The sequence below is a fragment of the Prionailurus bengalensis genome, chromosome B1 (genome assembly GCF_016509475.1).
Source record: "Prionailurus bengalensis isolate Pbe53 chromosome B1, Fcat_Pben_1.1_paternal_pri, whole genome shotgun sequence".
Classification (NCBI taxonomy): Eukaryota; Metazoa; Chordata; class Mammalia; order Carnivora; family Felidae; genus Prionailurus; species Prionailurus bengalensis.
Window position 1 is genome coordinate 145,709,006 of NC_057344.1, and position 16,461 is coordinate 145,725,466.

General features: G+C 43.1%; 1 protein-coding gene across 2 annotated transcripts in view; it reads left to right on the top strand.

Moving 5' to 3' along the window:
- The first annotated feature begins 347 nt into the window (after positions 1-347).
- The window catches only part of BTC (betacellulin), a 44,937-nt gene continuing 28,823 nt past the window's right edge, over positions 348-16,461 (top strand). The window contains exon 1 of one of the 2 annotated variants that reach the window (XM_043572472.1): positions 348-925. In XM_043572472.1, coding sequence (XP_043428407.1) covers positions 862-925 — 64 coding nt within the window. In that variant the 5' untranslated portion in view covers positions 348-861. The remainder of the gene's footprint in view (positions 926-16,461) is intronic. The other variant, XM_043572473.1, reaches the window with a different exon arrangement.

Sequence of the window (16,461 nt, forward strand, 5' to 3'; positions counted from 1 at the left end):
CGGATTCCACGTCTCCATAAAGAGAGGGTTTGATGAGGGAGCGAGTGCGGGAGGAGCCCAGGCAAAAAGCGTTTTTTAAATAGATCCAATACAGTGAATGAAAATACAGTGAATAAAGGAGTCACTGGGCACAGAAGAAAACAGAACGAAATTTCCAAAGTAGCTCTCGGTGAGCCAAACTTCCAGACACGCAACACACGATCCATGTGAGAGAAAGGCTTGCAGATTGCCAAAGGCCTGCGGTTAACCACAGCGAATGTTGGCTCTGGTCCCTCCGGAGACCCCAGCAATTGGTTGAAATAAGGGAGGCTAGCATTCAGGTCGCGCGTGGGGCTCCAGGGCGTTCCAGAAGTCTAGAGCCCGCGTCCCTCAGTGCTGCCTGCCGGCCCAGCAAGTGGGCCACCCCTCCGGGAGCATTCTTCTCTGCTCCCCACCTACCTGGCTTACGCCCCAGGGGGGAGGGAAACCGAGAGCCAGGTGCGACCCAGCAGGGGGAGTGGGTGAGCTGGTCCCAGGGCAGCCCGCATGTGTCCTCGAGCGTGGGTGTGGGGTAATTTGGGTGGGAACAAAGTGGAGGCTACCGCGACCGAGTCCCGCGCCTCGCTGGCGGGGTGTGTGCAGAAAGAGCGAGGATAAATAGGAGGCTCCCTCCTCCCAGCCCCACTCCCGGAGCCGGCCGGCCGCCCGCCCCGGGTGTTTGCCCGCCCTGTGGCCGGGGTGCCAGCCTGGGGAGTAGTTTCGTTTCCTGCTGTCCCGAGAGTAGTTTCCAGGCCCGCCCTCGGGCGCCCGCGGCCAGGGAAGGGGCGCAGGAGGAGGCGGGGGACTCGGCCAGGGGCTGCCCGGCCCCGCAGCGTGGGGTTGATGGACCGGGCCGCCCCGGCCGGCGGCGCCAGCTCCCTGCCACTGCTCCTGGCCCTCGCCCTGGGTAAGTGGCGCGCCGGGCACTGGAACCCCAGGAGGAAAGTCTGGGGTGGAGTGGCCGGGAGGGCGAACCCTGATCCGCGCGGGCATCTGGACCCCCGGGCGCACTGGGGGCTGCAGCTCAGGGGCCTGTCGGAGCACCGGGACCATCCGGCTAGCGCTGGGTTAAGGCTTGGGCACTTGGCACCTAAGGCTGCACCTGTCGGGGTTTCCGGAGGGTGGAAGGATCCCGTGGGCCCGGCTGCTGGGGCTGCAGACGTGAGCTCAAGTGCCGGCGGGGCAGTGGGGGCGCCTTGACCTCCCTCGAGTGAGGCGCGTGGGAGGCCAGTCCAGCAAAGAAGGAGCAGGAAAGACCGGCCGGAGAAGGACCTTTGGAGGGAAGCAGAGGACCGAGCAAGGTGGTGAGCAGTTTGGCAGGTGTGTGCGCGCCCTGGGCGTGTGCGAGAGTTAGAGACTTAGGGGGATGGCTCCTGGAGAGCCGCATAGATTCTGACACCCAGATCTTGTCAGGGCAGTTGGGAGGGGCTGGAGGAGAAAAGGAGACAACTTCTGAGACCTCAGTCTCCTGCTGCTGATAGGGAAATGGCATATTCTGCCGAGGACACTATCTAAGAAAGGCAGAGGTGTTTTGCTTGGAATATATTATTTCCTATTTTCAGAAGAAAGTGGGGAGGGAAAACTTTTCTTCGTTGAGAAAAATTACACTTGGGCTGTTAGGTTCAGGAGCACTGGGTGCTTTGCTGGTGAGGAAGGGTGGTGGGGATGGGGGACGTCTCTATAACTGAAGTGTCTGCATGATTATCATTCCTGCCTTCAAGCCTGGGAAGGACTGGAGGGGTCCATTTCTCACGTGGAGGGGAAAGAGGTGGAATCTATATGGACACTTTGATTTGGCTGTGGTCCTTGGAGTAAGAGAGGTGGCTAGGTGTCACGACCTTGGTTGGAAGTGCATCTGACTTAGGGCCGTGATTAGAGAGAAGGGACTGACTGATTTAAGAAACCCAGCAGAGGAAGAAGTCGGTAACCATGTGATAGGGGCATCATGTGGAGTCTGAAGAAGAGCAATGGGGGTAGGGAGTTAGGCTCAGAAAACGGTGCTTATGCTTTGGACGGCATCACTCAGCTGAAGCAGGTGTTTTCTTCCTCCACCTTGTCTGGACTGTCCAACAGAGTATTGACTGAGAATCTGTTACCATCAGCCAGATGTTAGAGTATATGGAGATAGGGGTGGGAAGAGGGCTCAAGAGATTCCTAAGACATGAGTCTTGCCTTCAAGAAGTTATGCTGAATTTGGGAATGCCAGACCCACCGGTAGGAAACAGTAAGAGAAAAATTCATAAAACCAGGGAAGGGCTGGCTCACCAGTGACAGACGGAGTAGGGGAAAAGGCTGTGGTAAAGGACATGAGTGGGTGCTTCGATGCTTGGGTAACATTTGAAAATAGGGAAGAGAGGCCAATGATAGAAGGTGCGGTGTGGGTCGAAATGGGGGACCTGTGGGCCCAAGGACCTGATTGTCTGACAGGCAAAATCCAGGGGTGAGCGAAGCAAGGCCTAGGTGAGCGCACTGTGCCAGCAGAAAGGTTATGGTAGGAGGGGTTGATAGACATTCTCCCCCCTGCACTATCACCTCGTGCTTTATTTTTTCCTCAAAACATGTCGCAAGGCAGAAATGGAAACAACAGCAACAACAAAACTCTACTCCGGTGCTGTTGTACCCCCAGGATAACCTGGTTGTACATCTGCCCTGTTGAATGTTCAGTTTAGGGAACTGAATCTAGGCTCCAGATCCCCTAAGCTCCACTGCTTGCAAAATTCCGAAGGATACAAGTGGTTGGCGTCAGCGTTCCCGTAAAGTGATTCTAGTTCTCTCGCACACGCTTAGCTTAACTTTTCAGTCTCGTCCCTAATTTAAATCACATGTCCATGTTATTTACTTTTTGAACAAAATGTGAGCAATGCACTGTGTGCTGCACTAACGTGTGTGTGTGTGTGTGTGTGTGTGTGTGAGACTGTGGAAAGTGCCTTGAGAACTCTGTGTGTGTGTGTGTGTGTGTGTGTATGTGTGTGTGTGTGACCGTGGAAAGTGCCTTGAGAACTGGCCTGGAGCAGACATGAGACCTGGTTCCAGCTGGGCCATCCTGTGACTCTGAGATGTCTATAAATGACAGGTTTCTGGACATTGTTTTTTTCATTTGTAAAATGAAGTGGTTGCTTTAGATGAGCCTACGGTCCTTAGCAACATGACATTGTACTCATCTTTAACTAACATTTCCACTGGGAAGTTTAAGAGAATTCTTTGTACAACACTTTAACTTCCAGTCACTTTGTAAAGGGATCTTTGTTTCATGCAAACTTTGTAATAACAGAGAGAATCATGGATGCATATTTCTTTGAGAAAGAAATTTCTTTGGGAAAGAGGCAACAACTGTGCTTAAAGTATTCTTTTTTTTTTTATCTCAAAGCAATCAAACTATTCCTTTTTAAATTCTGTTTTTGAATTCCTTCCTCTCATCCAATTTCCGTGTAAAACTAAAACTGAGGGGCTCCTGGGTGACTCAGTCGGTTAATCAGTCCCACTCTTGATTTCGGCTCAGGTCATGATCTCCTGGTTCTGTGGGATCGAGCCCCGAGTGTGGCTCTGGCTCCTCACTCTCAGCATGGAGCCTGCTTGGGACTCTCCCTACCCCTCTCTCTCTCATCCCCTCCCCTCTAAATAAATAAATAAATAAATAAACAAACTTAAAAAAAAATAACAAAAAACTGAAATCATAACCAGTGAAAAAGGTAAAAAAAAAAAGTTACCTTTTAAAAATTGAGTGAGTTTTAAAATTAAAAATATGTTCCCCTCCTCATTAGAATCAAACACATTAGTGTTTGTAAGTTGGTTTCAGTTCTGCTTGAGAATGCGGGCACTCATGCCCTTTACCTACCTTCCAAGTTATAGAGCAGGTAGGTGACAGCAAGCAAAATTCCCATTAAACAGATGCAGTAACTGAAGCCCCGAGTGCTGTAAGATTTTGGGCTTTTCCTCTTAAGTCGTACTTCCGGTTTAGAAGAACGGGAGGAGTGTTTTTTTTTTTTTTTTTTCCTCTTCAGAATCCCAGGTTTTGCACATAAGCAGCTGTTGCTAATTGATTTTTGCTATTGCCCCATTCTCAGTTGTTGTGTGGAAATTCCCAAATAATTCTGGAAGATCCCACCATGGCAGGCCTGCTTTGTCATGCCCACAGGAGGTGCCCCTGCTGCTGCTTCGGCCTGCCAGTGTCTGTGCTGAAGTCAAAGGCCCTGAGGATAGAGAGTACCTACGTCTGTCCCAGAGTCTCTGCTGACACCACTCGTCCCAGCACCCCCGTGTTCCTCAAGTCCTCAGAGAACGCAGCGTGAGAACCTCATCTTGTTTTTTCTCGCTCTTTTACTGTAGTCCGCTCGTGCCAGGACATAGACATGAGTGTCACGAAGAGGACAGTCAGGCGGATAGTCAGAGGCACGGGCACCAAGCTTGTACCTTGAATCAGCTCTCGGCACCACCAACTTGGCTTGTAAATGTCTCCATTAGGACTTAGCGTCTTCCCAGGAGGGTCCAGACAAGCCGGAATCTAGGCTGCATGCAGTTGGGTCTAAGCCATGGTCCTGATACGCTTCCAAAATTGTTATGACAGACTCCTGGATCCGCAAAGAATCCATAGACCAGTGTATCAGGGTCAGGAGGGCTCCGAAGTAATATGTAAGAGGAAAGCAATCTGATTAAAATGGGTATGCTTTGTAATGCTACTAACAGCTAGCTTTCCCAGGCATATTAGTATCTTAAAGAAGGAATCTTGGTAGCTCAAATGACTCTCTAATTGCTAAAACTTGAAGCAGTCAGAGGGTTTTTTAGATGGTTGGAGAGAGAGGGGGGATTTCCTCTTAATTCAGATCAGTTAGGCAATAACCTACTTTGATTGTCAGCAAAGTCCACTCAAATAGCCACGAAGTACTTTTGCTCATTCTTTACATTTTTTGAGAATATGTAGCATGTTATTTGGCTGACCTGTAGAGTAGAGGCACTGAGTCCAAAATAGTGATGAAAAGTGTAACAGATGTTTGTGTTCAGGCTTTTTATTGAAATGTGCCTGAGTTGGTGGTATAACAGGATGAGTTATTGATACAACATTTCCCCCTTTCCAAAGTCATGGATTTATTCATTCATGTAGCCTTATTTACTTTGGGGGGAAGGTGCATAAAGAGCGCCTGGCACATAGTAGGAGCTCAAAACATATTAGTTACTTGAGCGGGTGAATGCATGTGTCTGTTGGTGACAATGCCCAGTCACTGAAAAAAACGGCAGATTCGGTAAAGAAAGCTGTTCCATTTCTTGTTGGCAAAACACGTGCACAATCCAGAGATGCAGAAAGACTTGTCTCTTCGTCTCTTTTTACTTGGGACTTGCTTCCAGCAGCGCTAGAGATGCTTTCACAAAAGGACTTGTGTTCTGCCAGTAGGAAGTTTACTTCTGTTTCTTATGTGCTGTACGGGCGGCTCAGAAATGCTATAGGTCTCTCACATGTTTGCTTCGAGGACAGACCTCATCGTTCATAATAGGAGTTTTTAAAACAAGTGTTTAGGGGCACCTGGGGGGGCTCAGTAGGTCGAGAGTCTGACTTTGGCTCAGGTCATGATCTCATGGTTTGTGAGTTCGAGCCCCACGTCAGGCTCTGTGCTGACGGTATGGAGCCTGCACGGAGCCTGCTTCGGCTCCTCTGTCTGCCTCTCTCTCTCTCTCTCAAAAATAAATGAACATTAGGGGAGTCTGGGTGGCTCAGTTGGTTAAGCGTCCGACTTCGGCTCAGGTCATGATCTCATGGTTTGTGAGTTCAAGCCTCACATTGGGCTCTGTGCTGACGGCTTGGAGCCTGGAGCCCGCTTCAGATTCTGTGTCTCCCTCTCTCTCTCTCTCTGTCCCTCTTCTGCTCCTGCTCTGTCTCTCTGTGTCTCTCAAAAATAAATAAATGTTAAAAAAAATTGAAAAAAAAAACATTAAAATAATGTTTAGGGGTGGCTCGGGGGCTCAGTTGGTTAAGCATCAGACTATTTCTGCTCGAGTCATGACCCTAGGGTTGCGGGATTGAGCTCTGTGTCTGGCTCCATGCTGAGCATGGAGTTTGCTTAAGATTCTCTCCCTCTTTCTGCCTTTGTTGCTATCCCCTTCTCTCTCTTGCTCTCAAATAGATAGATAGATAGATAGATAGATAGATAGATAAATAAAGCGTTTAAAGGGGGAAGCAGGAAGGGCATTGGATTTAGGGTGTTGTCCAATGGGTCACTTAAAAATGCCCTTTGAATCCTGTGAGGTGTGAGGTAATTTGCGCTCTCGTCTGATGATGACTTTTCCTAACACACATACGTTGCATCGACTGGGCGTAACCGAGTTGCTATATTCATGGCTTCTGCTTGGTATTAAATGGAATAAAAACTATAGAAGTTGAGATAGATTTGCTGTGCAGGCCGACTGCAGTCTGAGTTTTTAGTGTGGAGGAATCCTTACGTGATCTAACATTGTATGTAAATATCTCACAGCCATCATTTGTCAGGAATGACAGGCCCATGTTCCCCTGTCTTGAGGTGAGTCACATAGTCCAGGCCTTTCCAGAGCAGGAGAGGACAGCCTGCCTCTGCCTCCTACTCCTGGAAGCCTAGTGGGAAGGCCAGGAAACTGTCATCAGAGCTGAATGAGGCCCCTTTAGGAGGATTCACCTTTGACTTTTTCATGACCACCTTCCCACTGAAATGCCATTCTGTGTTTCTGACACTTGACTGGTCCCGTCTCCTAGAGTGCCCGACCCAACACGTTGCTGATGACACAAGCAGATACCTGCTTGACCTTTGGTGATGGAATCTTCACATAACCCTTTACATTTTGGGGACATTTACAATTGAAGAAGCATTTTCGTGTCCTCGTCTCATTTGATCTTTACACCAAAAACAACCAGAGGGCAGTTATGTGGTATGCACGCCCGGCACTAGTCTAGAACCTAATGACCCATTGTATCCGTATGACGCTATCCATCTAACACACAAGCTACACATCGTTCCCGTTCCCATTTATACAGGAGGATATGAAGCACAAAGGCATTAAGTAACTGGTCTAAGATTCTGGCTCTATGAGCGTGACCTATGGAAGATCAAGTAATGGTGCCTGGATCGTAGTCGGTAAATACTTGTTGCTGAAGGAGGTAAACAGAGGGGAGATGGGACAATGATATCTCATTGGATTGCAGAGGAAGCATTGAACTTCATCCTAGCCGTTTTCTACCATCTTTGCTTTCCCTTGCTGCCTGCCCATGTATTTGTGGCATCCCCAGCTCTGGATACACCTCAGCTTCGTGGATTCCTGGCTCTTTATCCCAGCCAGGAAACCTGCCTGCTTATATTTTAGGCCCAGGGCATCTTAGCTGTTGGTGAACAGTTGGGGGAAAAAATGTTCCTAATTGAATCGCAGGCCTATGGCTAAGAATGGCTAAAAAGAACATATCCTGAGGCAGTATGGTGTTGTGGTCAAGAGTGTAGACTCTGGGATGGGCGATGTCTGGACATGACCCCCTGGTGCGGTGACTTACCAACTCCTTAACCTTGGGAAAATCTTTTAAACCCCCGGGCCTCAGTTTCTTCATCAATAAAGGCCAATAGTGATAGAACCAAGGCTATTGTATGGTTCAATTAGCTAGTGCATAAAGCACTTAAAATGTGCCCAGAACATGTAAATTCTGGATGAACATGGGCTATTATAATAGATAATAGGAAATCACAGAAGAAATGATTAGTTATAATCTGTGTATTTTTAAAATTGTGGGTATTTTGATTTGGGGTACTTCTTTCATGTAATCCAGGTCTACCAGTTGATGGGGTAACTGTCTCTTATCTTTACTGAGAAAATTCCTTCTCCCAGTAGTTATGAAATAGGAACTAGACAAAAATTCTCAAGAGTTCTATTTGACTGCTTTGTTAGAAAGGAACAAATGTAAAAAAATAATCCTGCAAAAGCCAAATGCCTGTCTGCTTTCTAAAAATGTCTCTATAGATTCTTCTTCATCTGCCAAATTTGATCCTAGTTTTATGCCATGAAAAGCTTTACAGCGCTCGCCTGGCATTGACACTGAATCCCAACATCTTAAGGTTGAACCAGACCCAAAAGTCATCCTGCACCAGCAAAGAAACATGAAATATTTAGGAGATCTTTTTAATATTTTAAGTACTCTCATCAAAATGGGGTTATGTCACTTATTTGAATTATACAACTAATTGGCTTAATTAAAAAGAAATAAAACTCATCTTGGCAAAATGGATGATAGCACAGTGTCAAAATTTGTTTCTAGAAAATCAGAAAAATGGAAAAATAACTAGAAATTATTTTAGGGAGTGCTCTTGTGACAAAATAATTTTTTTCAGGTTATAAAGTGTAAACAGCCATGCATAAATATTGTTGTTCTACAATATTGTCTTGTAACATTGAGGAAGTTATTTAATCTCCTTGTGCTGCGTCATCTCACCTATAGAATGATAGTGATAATGATGTCTGCCATCTAGGGATACAGGATTGTTTTGAGGATAAAATGAGATAATTCAAGAAAAGATTTTAGCAGAACAATTGGCTACTAAATGTTCAGTATGTTACTAATATTCTCCCAACTTTGTGAAAATGTAGACTGAAGAGGAGAAATGGAATCATTGTGTTTTGTAAGCGAATTCAAGTATTAGTGTTTGTGCTTTGATCAGAGGAAATTGCTGTAATATTCACCACTGGAAGCAAAGGGGAAAAAAACAGGAATCTGCTCCATCATAACCATGCTTTCAATAGTGCTTTAAAGAGTTCCATTGGAATGTAAGTTCCATCATGGCAGAGATTTTTGTGTGATTTGTTCCCATCTGTATTCCTAGAGCCTAGAACAATGACTGTACATCGTAAGTGCTCAATAAACATTTGTTCAGTAAATGAATCTGAGTGCCCATCAAGGAGTCCTCCTAGACCAGTAGCTTCTCATAGTGAATCACAAAGATTGTGATGTAAACTTTGTGTATACACACACACACACACACACACACACTAGCTTCTATATTCAAAAACAAAGAACCCTTTATGTCTTCAATAACTCTTTATATTTCATCTTCACTGTCTCTGAATTTGAGAACAATGACTTAGGTAATTCTTCACTTGGATGGAAGCTCTGCCTGGTTTTACTGAGTAAGCTGACCTGATAGAATGAGATTTGCTCATGAAATTTTGGTATTGACTGTCACCACCAGCAAAAACATGAACTTATCCAAAAGCAAGGGTCTCTTGCCCATGGCATAGTGTTGGGGGGGGGGGGGGCTGTTGGAAAGTACTCTTTATTTCTAAACCATGTACTGATAAAGAAGACATAATCTAAAATTTTTTGCTAGCGTGTGTCTAATAGCATTATAAAATGTGTCTAATACTGTGTTTAGCATTAAGGAGAATGGTCTAAGTATGCCATTGTCTTTCCACAAAGAGTTTGCATTATAATGGGAAAAATGTTCAACAGAAATGAATACCTAATAATGTTCAAATTACATAGTAAAACCTAAATATGACCTCAGAGAAGGAGAATCTGTTATGGGCTGGAGGGATTGGGGAAAAAAAATCATGAAGGAAATAGGGAACTGCGTTAGTTTTTCCATGATGATGGTGGAGGAAACAATGGGAGAAAAATTAGAAAGTGGACAAATTAATAATTACCTTTTCTTTGTGAGTGCAGCAGAGAGTGAGCAGACCCAAATGTCTAGAACAAAGAGGTAATTTTGTTTGGTATTGAGGGAAATGTTGACTGGATAAGGACCTGGTTTCCAGGATGAGAATATTAGTTAGGATCCTGAATTCTTGATGCAGTGCCATTTTTTCAGGATTTTCTAGGAATTAGAGCCAGAAGATTTTGTAATTTAGATAAATACATGCATTTAGTTATATGTTAAGACTTTAACTTTAAAATGTTACATGGTCTCCTACCTGGGGAACTTGTTTGAATACTATGGAAACATCCAGATGCCATTTTACTGCATGCCCTGTAGCTTGGTGAAGAGCTGACCTCGTCCCTGTTTAAGTCCAGATTAGAGGCTGACCTGAGTGGTTTGTTTCTCATTCCTAACCATGTACTGCTAGGCTTTCCATGGCTGAGGGTGGCTTATAATCATGAGGTAGCCCCAGGCCCATCTTAGAGTAGTGAATGCATTTGGTGAAAGAGGCTAATCCAAGAGGACCGATTCAAGAGCGTTAACTCCTGACCATAGAACGTTTAGAGAAAAACAGAAGTGAATGAGCTTAATGTGCCTAGCTCTTGACAGAGAGAAAGCACATTAATGGAAAATTGGTGGAGTTAGAACGAAGTCTTGAGTTTATTTATTCTTCTCACTGGCTCCCCCACCCCCGTTTTCTATGACAGCTTCATTCTCTAACATTAAAGATGTCATTTAGTGCCTAACTCATGTCAGAAGGCCTCTTTCTTGGGAGTGTAATAATAATGGATAATGGGTAGCTATTGTAGTATTTTCAATAGGGGATTAATACAGGGAATGCAGTGGTTTTAAGATTGCTTTTCATTTGCAGAATGGATCAGATGAGGAGAGGTTAATAAGAGGCAAAGCAGAAGCTACTGTTCTAGGCTAGGAAGTAGCCTAGAAAGTCTGGGCCAGGCATCGGAGAGAAAAGAATAAATTCAATAAATACTTTTAAGTAAGAATTTATGAGACATAATGACAAGTCATGTGTAGGTAAGAAAGGGGAAAGAGGAATGAATTAAGGTTGTCTCCAAGACTGCTAACCTGAGAGAGAAAAAGAATTTACGATGCCATATGTGAAATAAAGCTGCTTTTTGTTTTTTGGGGGTCTTGTTTGTTTGTTTTTTGTTTTTTTGGTGGGGATGTGAAATGCTTTTGAGACATTCAAATGTCTTACTTATGAGCATTTGGAAATTTGGAAATTGACTTCAAGTTAGAGCAGTGGATCCCAAATCTGATTGTTTTCCCAAGAAATGTAAAAAGTACAAATTATCAGTCCTCTTCCTAGACCTATTAAAGTCTGGTAGAGATGTCCCTATGAAACTAAATTTTTAAAGACTTTCCAGGAGAAAAAAAACCCCAAGTATTTCTTATGGAATAATTGCAAATAATATATGTAGATTTTCCCCCAAGTAGGGAGTAGAGATTAATTCCTTGCTCCTTTTGAGTGTAGGCTAGTTTTAGTGACTTGTTCCCAAAGAATAGAGTATGAACAGGAGAAAGAAAATGGTATCTTTATAGTGTAAAAATCTGGCAAATGCTACTTTAACTAAGTGGCCAGGATTAACATAACAGGGTTAATGATGTCATATAGATATCATGTATCTTTCATATAATGTGATGAGGGAACACGTCTCTTTAGTGTTGTTCCTAAAATCCATAATCCCAGTCCAATCATTACAAAAATACCAGTCAAACCCAACATTGAAGGGAATTCTACAAAATACCTGACCAGTGCACATCAACTTTGTCAATGAAATCATAAAACTAGCAAAACAAAGCACAGAAAGAATGAGAACCTGACACAGACCACAGGAGACTAGGAAGCTTGACAGAGAGAAAGCACATTAATGGAAAATTGGTGGCATTAGAACGAAGTCTTGAGTTTAGTTAACAGTAATATACCAATGTTGGTTCTTCATTTTGATAAATATACCACCTCGAATGATGACATTAGAAGAAAGAAAAGTGGGTGAGGGGAGTACAGGGGTACAGGAATGCTCTGTATTTGCAACTAGTCTATAAACCCAACATTATTATGAAATAAAAAGTTTAGTACAAAAAAAAAAAGAGGCTTTATAGGAAATTCTAATGGCTACCTAGTTTGGACAGTCACCTGGTCAGAAAATACGGCTAAAAGCATAAAGTAATTATTTAGCTGATGATAATTTCAGGATCTACCACAGTGCCTAGCACATGATAAATTCTCAGCCAATATTTATTTAAATACTGAGTCCATGGGTATTTTGTGATATTGTCTGGCATTGTGAAAAAGAATACCAAGGCAAAATCATAGCGATAGAAAGTAGAATGGTGGTTGCCAGGGGCTGGAAGAGGCGAGAATGGGGAGGCATTATTTACCAGGTAAAGCATTTCAGTTTTGCAAGATGAAAAAAGTTCTAGAGAGGGATGGCGGTTATGGTTGTACAATGGGTATGAATATGTATAGTAGCACTGGGCTGAACACTTAAAGATGGCTAAGATAAAGAATTTTATGTTATGTGTGTTTTACCACAATAAAAACATTTGGGAAAAAAAAAAGACTGAGAGCAGAGTGCTGGTGGCACCAATTTATGTGGTGTGGGAGACAGGAAAAGGGTTGGCAGAGTTGAGTGAAAAAGGAAGGACAAGTCAGGAAGCCAAGAACGGGGGTGGCTTTTAGATGGAAGATTTGGGAAGGTCAACCATATCAAATACTATGGAGGTGGAGGAGGCTGAGGATCAAGAAGATGCCACCGGTCGGTGAGCTATGAGGAAATCACTGGTGCTCTTACAAAGTCTGAGACAAGACACTGGTGGTAACTGAAGACCCCCCCCCCCCCCGCCCCACACACACATGACTGAGAGGATAGAAGTTGAAACGGTGGGTAGAAAAGACAAAAGTTTGGCTTATGAGAGCCGATTTCACCCCACTGAAAAGTTGTCTCAACAAACGTTTCCTCTGTGCAGTTCAGAGGGCACAACTTGGATTAATGAACTAAAATTCCAGGAAGACATCTCTCACCTTAATTTTCTCTCGTGTGGAGCTTTGAAAAAAGTGGAATCAGCTGCTTGGGATGTGGTGGCTTCCCATGCGTGGACATGTTTATGGTCTGCTTACACTTATGGAAGTTGTGTAAAAATGATTCCCGAGTTAGGTAGGAAGTGTGTCAAATGACCAGCAAGGGTTCCTGTGTCTCTGTGAACATACGTCATGTTACTGCACTTTGGGAATGCTTTGGAGTTTGGAAGATAGGGTTTTAAATCAAGACACTGTCAGAGGACCTCTCTGAGAAGAGAAGAGGCGGGACACTTGGAGCCTTGTGAACCAATGGTGTTGAATTTTGAAAAGTAGCTTGAGTTTTTCCTTCCTAAACTGTATTCAGCGACCTGTCTTCTCATGAATGGAGATATCAAGGTTAACATCATCAGTGATGTCACGTGGGTATCATGTACTCGTCACATGATGTAATAAGAGGATATTTTGGGATTTAGAACCAGTCCCATGCCCAGGCTATTTTGATCTTCTATTTTACCATTTATTAGCACAGTGATTTATCAGTGGGGATCTGATTATGAATGCAAAAAAAAAAAAAAAAAAAAGAAAGAAAACCCAAAACCTCTGGCATAACTTTAACTGATAAATTATATTGACAAAAGTTTCAACTGTGATTCTTTCAGGAGACACATGTTTAACAGTGCCATCCTTTGTTAGGAAACATCTATGTGAAAATCCTGTAATCACTTTTAGATACCTGACAATTGCAATGGAGGGTAAAAAAAGTGATTGAATGTGTGATTTAGACGCAAGAAGAAACTACACCCAAGAATAAGCTATGCTTCCCATTTGCCTTTGCAGAAGCCCACCAAAGGAAACCCGTCCCTTTTTCTTACTCGTGTCTATCCATCAGCATTCACCACTATTAAATACTTCTTAAGTGGTTTTCTAGACTGGTCAGATCCTTCTGTTGGGAATCTGTCTTCCAGGATGTGGTGAACAGACACTACAAAGCTTCATCTGGAAATATGTGGTGTGACCATGTCTTAATGCATCTTATTTTCCTAGGTCACACAAGGAAATCAATTGAATTATTGCACAGTCACACCATGCACATCAAGAAGGCCCTTGTTCTTAATACCCTTGGTGGAATTCTTCCCTCCAGCTGGACAGCTTTACTCATTATCTCCCAAACACACTACACTCATTTCTATGTCATTGCCTTTGATTCAGTTTAGTTCCCAATCTCTGAAACTTTTCCCTATGATTTCTCCAGCTTAACACATTGCCTCTTTTTGGGGTTCCAATAGAATCTGTTTTCTATATGCCTGACACTTAAACTATATGGCCTAATATTTCTTTCTTTCTTTATACTTTTGGTCTCTGCAAATAGTTTTATTGGTAAAGAAAATAATTTATTAATGTTAAGTTGGATTGGCTTTCCCTAACGCATTTTTTTTTTAAATTTTTTTTTTTTAACGTTTATTTATTTTTGGGACAGAGAGAGACTGAGCATGAACGGGGGAGGGGCAGAGAGAGAGGGAGACACAGAATCGGAAACAGGCTCCAGGCTCTGAGCCATCAGCCCAGAGCCTGACGCGGGGCTCGAACTCACGGACCGCGAGATCGTGACCTGGCTGAAGTCGGACGCTTAACCGACTGCGCCACCCAGGCGCCCCTCCCTAACGCATTTTTAAGACCCTAAATTCTGGGGCTTTTTCAGGTTGGGTAAGCATCTACTCTAAAATTCTATGTTCTTTTCCTTACGATTATTAAAGTTTGATGACTGTTTCGTCATGGGTCAGAGACTGTGTTATCACTAAATCCAGAGGCCAACTCCACATTTTCTCCTCATTCTGCAATCGGATAATCCTCCCTGATAACAAATTGTTCTTTTGGTTGGTTCCTTTCGCCTCCTCTCTATGAACTACTATGGAAATTCAGTGAGCCAAGAGCTTTTCATTTAAAGTATTATAATGTCTGACTGTCTGGAATGGTCTTATCATAAAGGAATGGGAATCAAAAAGTCAAGTTTTGACAACTGATGATTTCTAAGAAACTAGCTCTAGGTTATTATGGGGCTCCCATTCAATTTAGTCATTGTCACAGATTTAATAATGGTCATGGTGAGAAAAAAAGAGGTTGATTTACTGGCAAAGGCATTATTGTAGTGTTGACAGTTTTCAGATATATTAGTTAGTTTATGTGTGACAGGTTGTTAAATTATTTCCCTCTCTGGGCTTTAAAATATGAGATTGTGGAGTACTCTTATCAAAAAAGTGTTATCCATCATTCCTTAGCCTTTCTTAAATAACAAGATACTGTTTCTGCCATTTGGGGTAAAATTTTACATTGGAGAAGGAAAGAGTTTATATTTTAGTTTCTTAATTTTGAATGAACATAAAGTATTTGTGAGGACCCCCTTATTTTTTTCTGTCCTATCGCTGCTTCTCTTCCTAGCTCTGAAAATCCAGAAGCCTGTCCTTGAGTTTTATAGCATACGCAGTTTTCCAGGTGATTTGAGAGATCTTGGAAAAATACATCCTTATCTTAGAACATGTCTTTCCGTGAGATGTCCTGATGCCCCAAATCCTCACTGTCCTGGGACTCAAATATTACACCCCTCTTAAGAGTCTTCGACTATTTCCCTTGTCTCTGCTCGACTCCCTACCCATAGCAGACTGCTGTTCTTTTTTCTTTTAAAGTAAGCATTTGTGTTTTTTTTTAATGTTTATTTATTTATTTTTGAGACAGAAAGAGAGAGAGAGAGAGAGGCAGAGAGAGAGGGAAATAGAGAACCCCAAGCAGGCTCCACGTTGTCAGTGTAGAACCCGATGTGGGACTCAAACTCATGAACCATGAGATCGTGACTTGAGCTGAAAACAAAAGTCAGATGCTTACCTATCTGAGCCACCCAGGCACACCTAGGTTGCCCTGTTTTGGGACTTGGATAACACCATGTCCCAGGACATCAGTTCTGGCCTCTCATTCAGCAAGGGCCAGAGATGGAAGGAGTTAGCACTCATTATAGGGAATTTTGTCCAGGAAATGGGTGATGAAAGTGATTGAGGCAGATAAATTTCTCCTTCATCCTTTTTTCCATGATCTACTTCAAGATGCATTCTTGAAAAATGCTTTGTGTAGCTTATGTATGAGTGAACATGTTGTCTGAGCAAATTTCAGTGTCTTTTTGTGGTGCAACTTGGAGCTGCATCGGTGTGATGAGTACACACATTGCATTCATTGCTTTGCCTTCTTCTTTGCTTCATTTCCTTTTTTTTTTTCATTATCATGACCCCAGAGCATGTACCTCCCAAATAAAGTCATAATCCTTTCATCTGTATCTCAGACTTTGCTTTCTAGAAGACTCAGGTTGAAGCACTTGATTTTAGAGTATTTGAGTTAAGCCATTTCTCTCCTTGTATATCTGCACTGAAAGCAAATACATTTGGAAAGGAAATTATATTTAAAAGCTATCCTCTATTTGGAGGAATTTCAGGCCAGGACAGAGATTCTGGTTTATAGGAGGGCAAAACAACAATGGAAAAAGAGGTAGTTAACAAAACATGCTGGAAGAGAACACTAATGTCAAACTTCACCTATTTCAGTTTTTGTCTCAGTCAACCACAAGCCCACGGTGATAAACATCATTCCATTCCCTTATAGTTTTTTTCGACTGCGTGTTAAACATTATTTCTTTTTTCACCTTAGAAAATTCTCTCTGTATAGTATTCATACTCAGGATTCTGTTTTTCTTCTTGACAATGAAGATACAATGAGAAAATCCCCCAG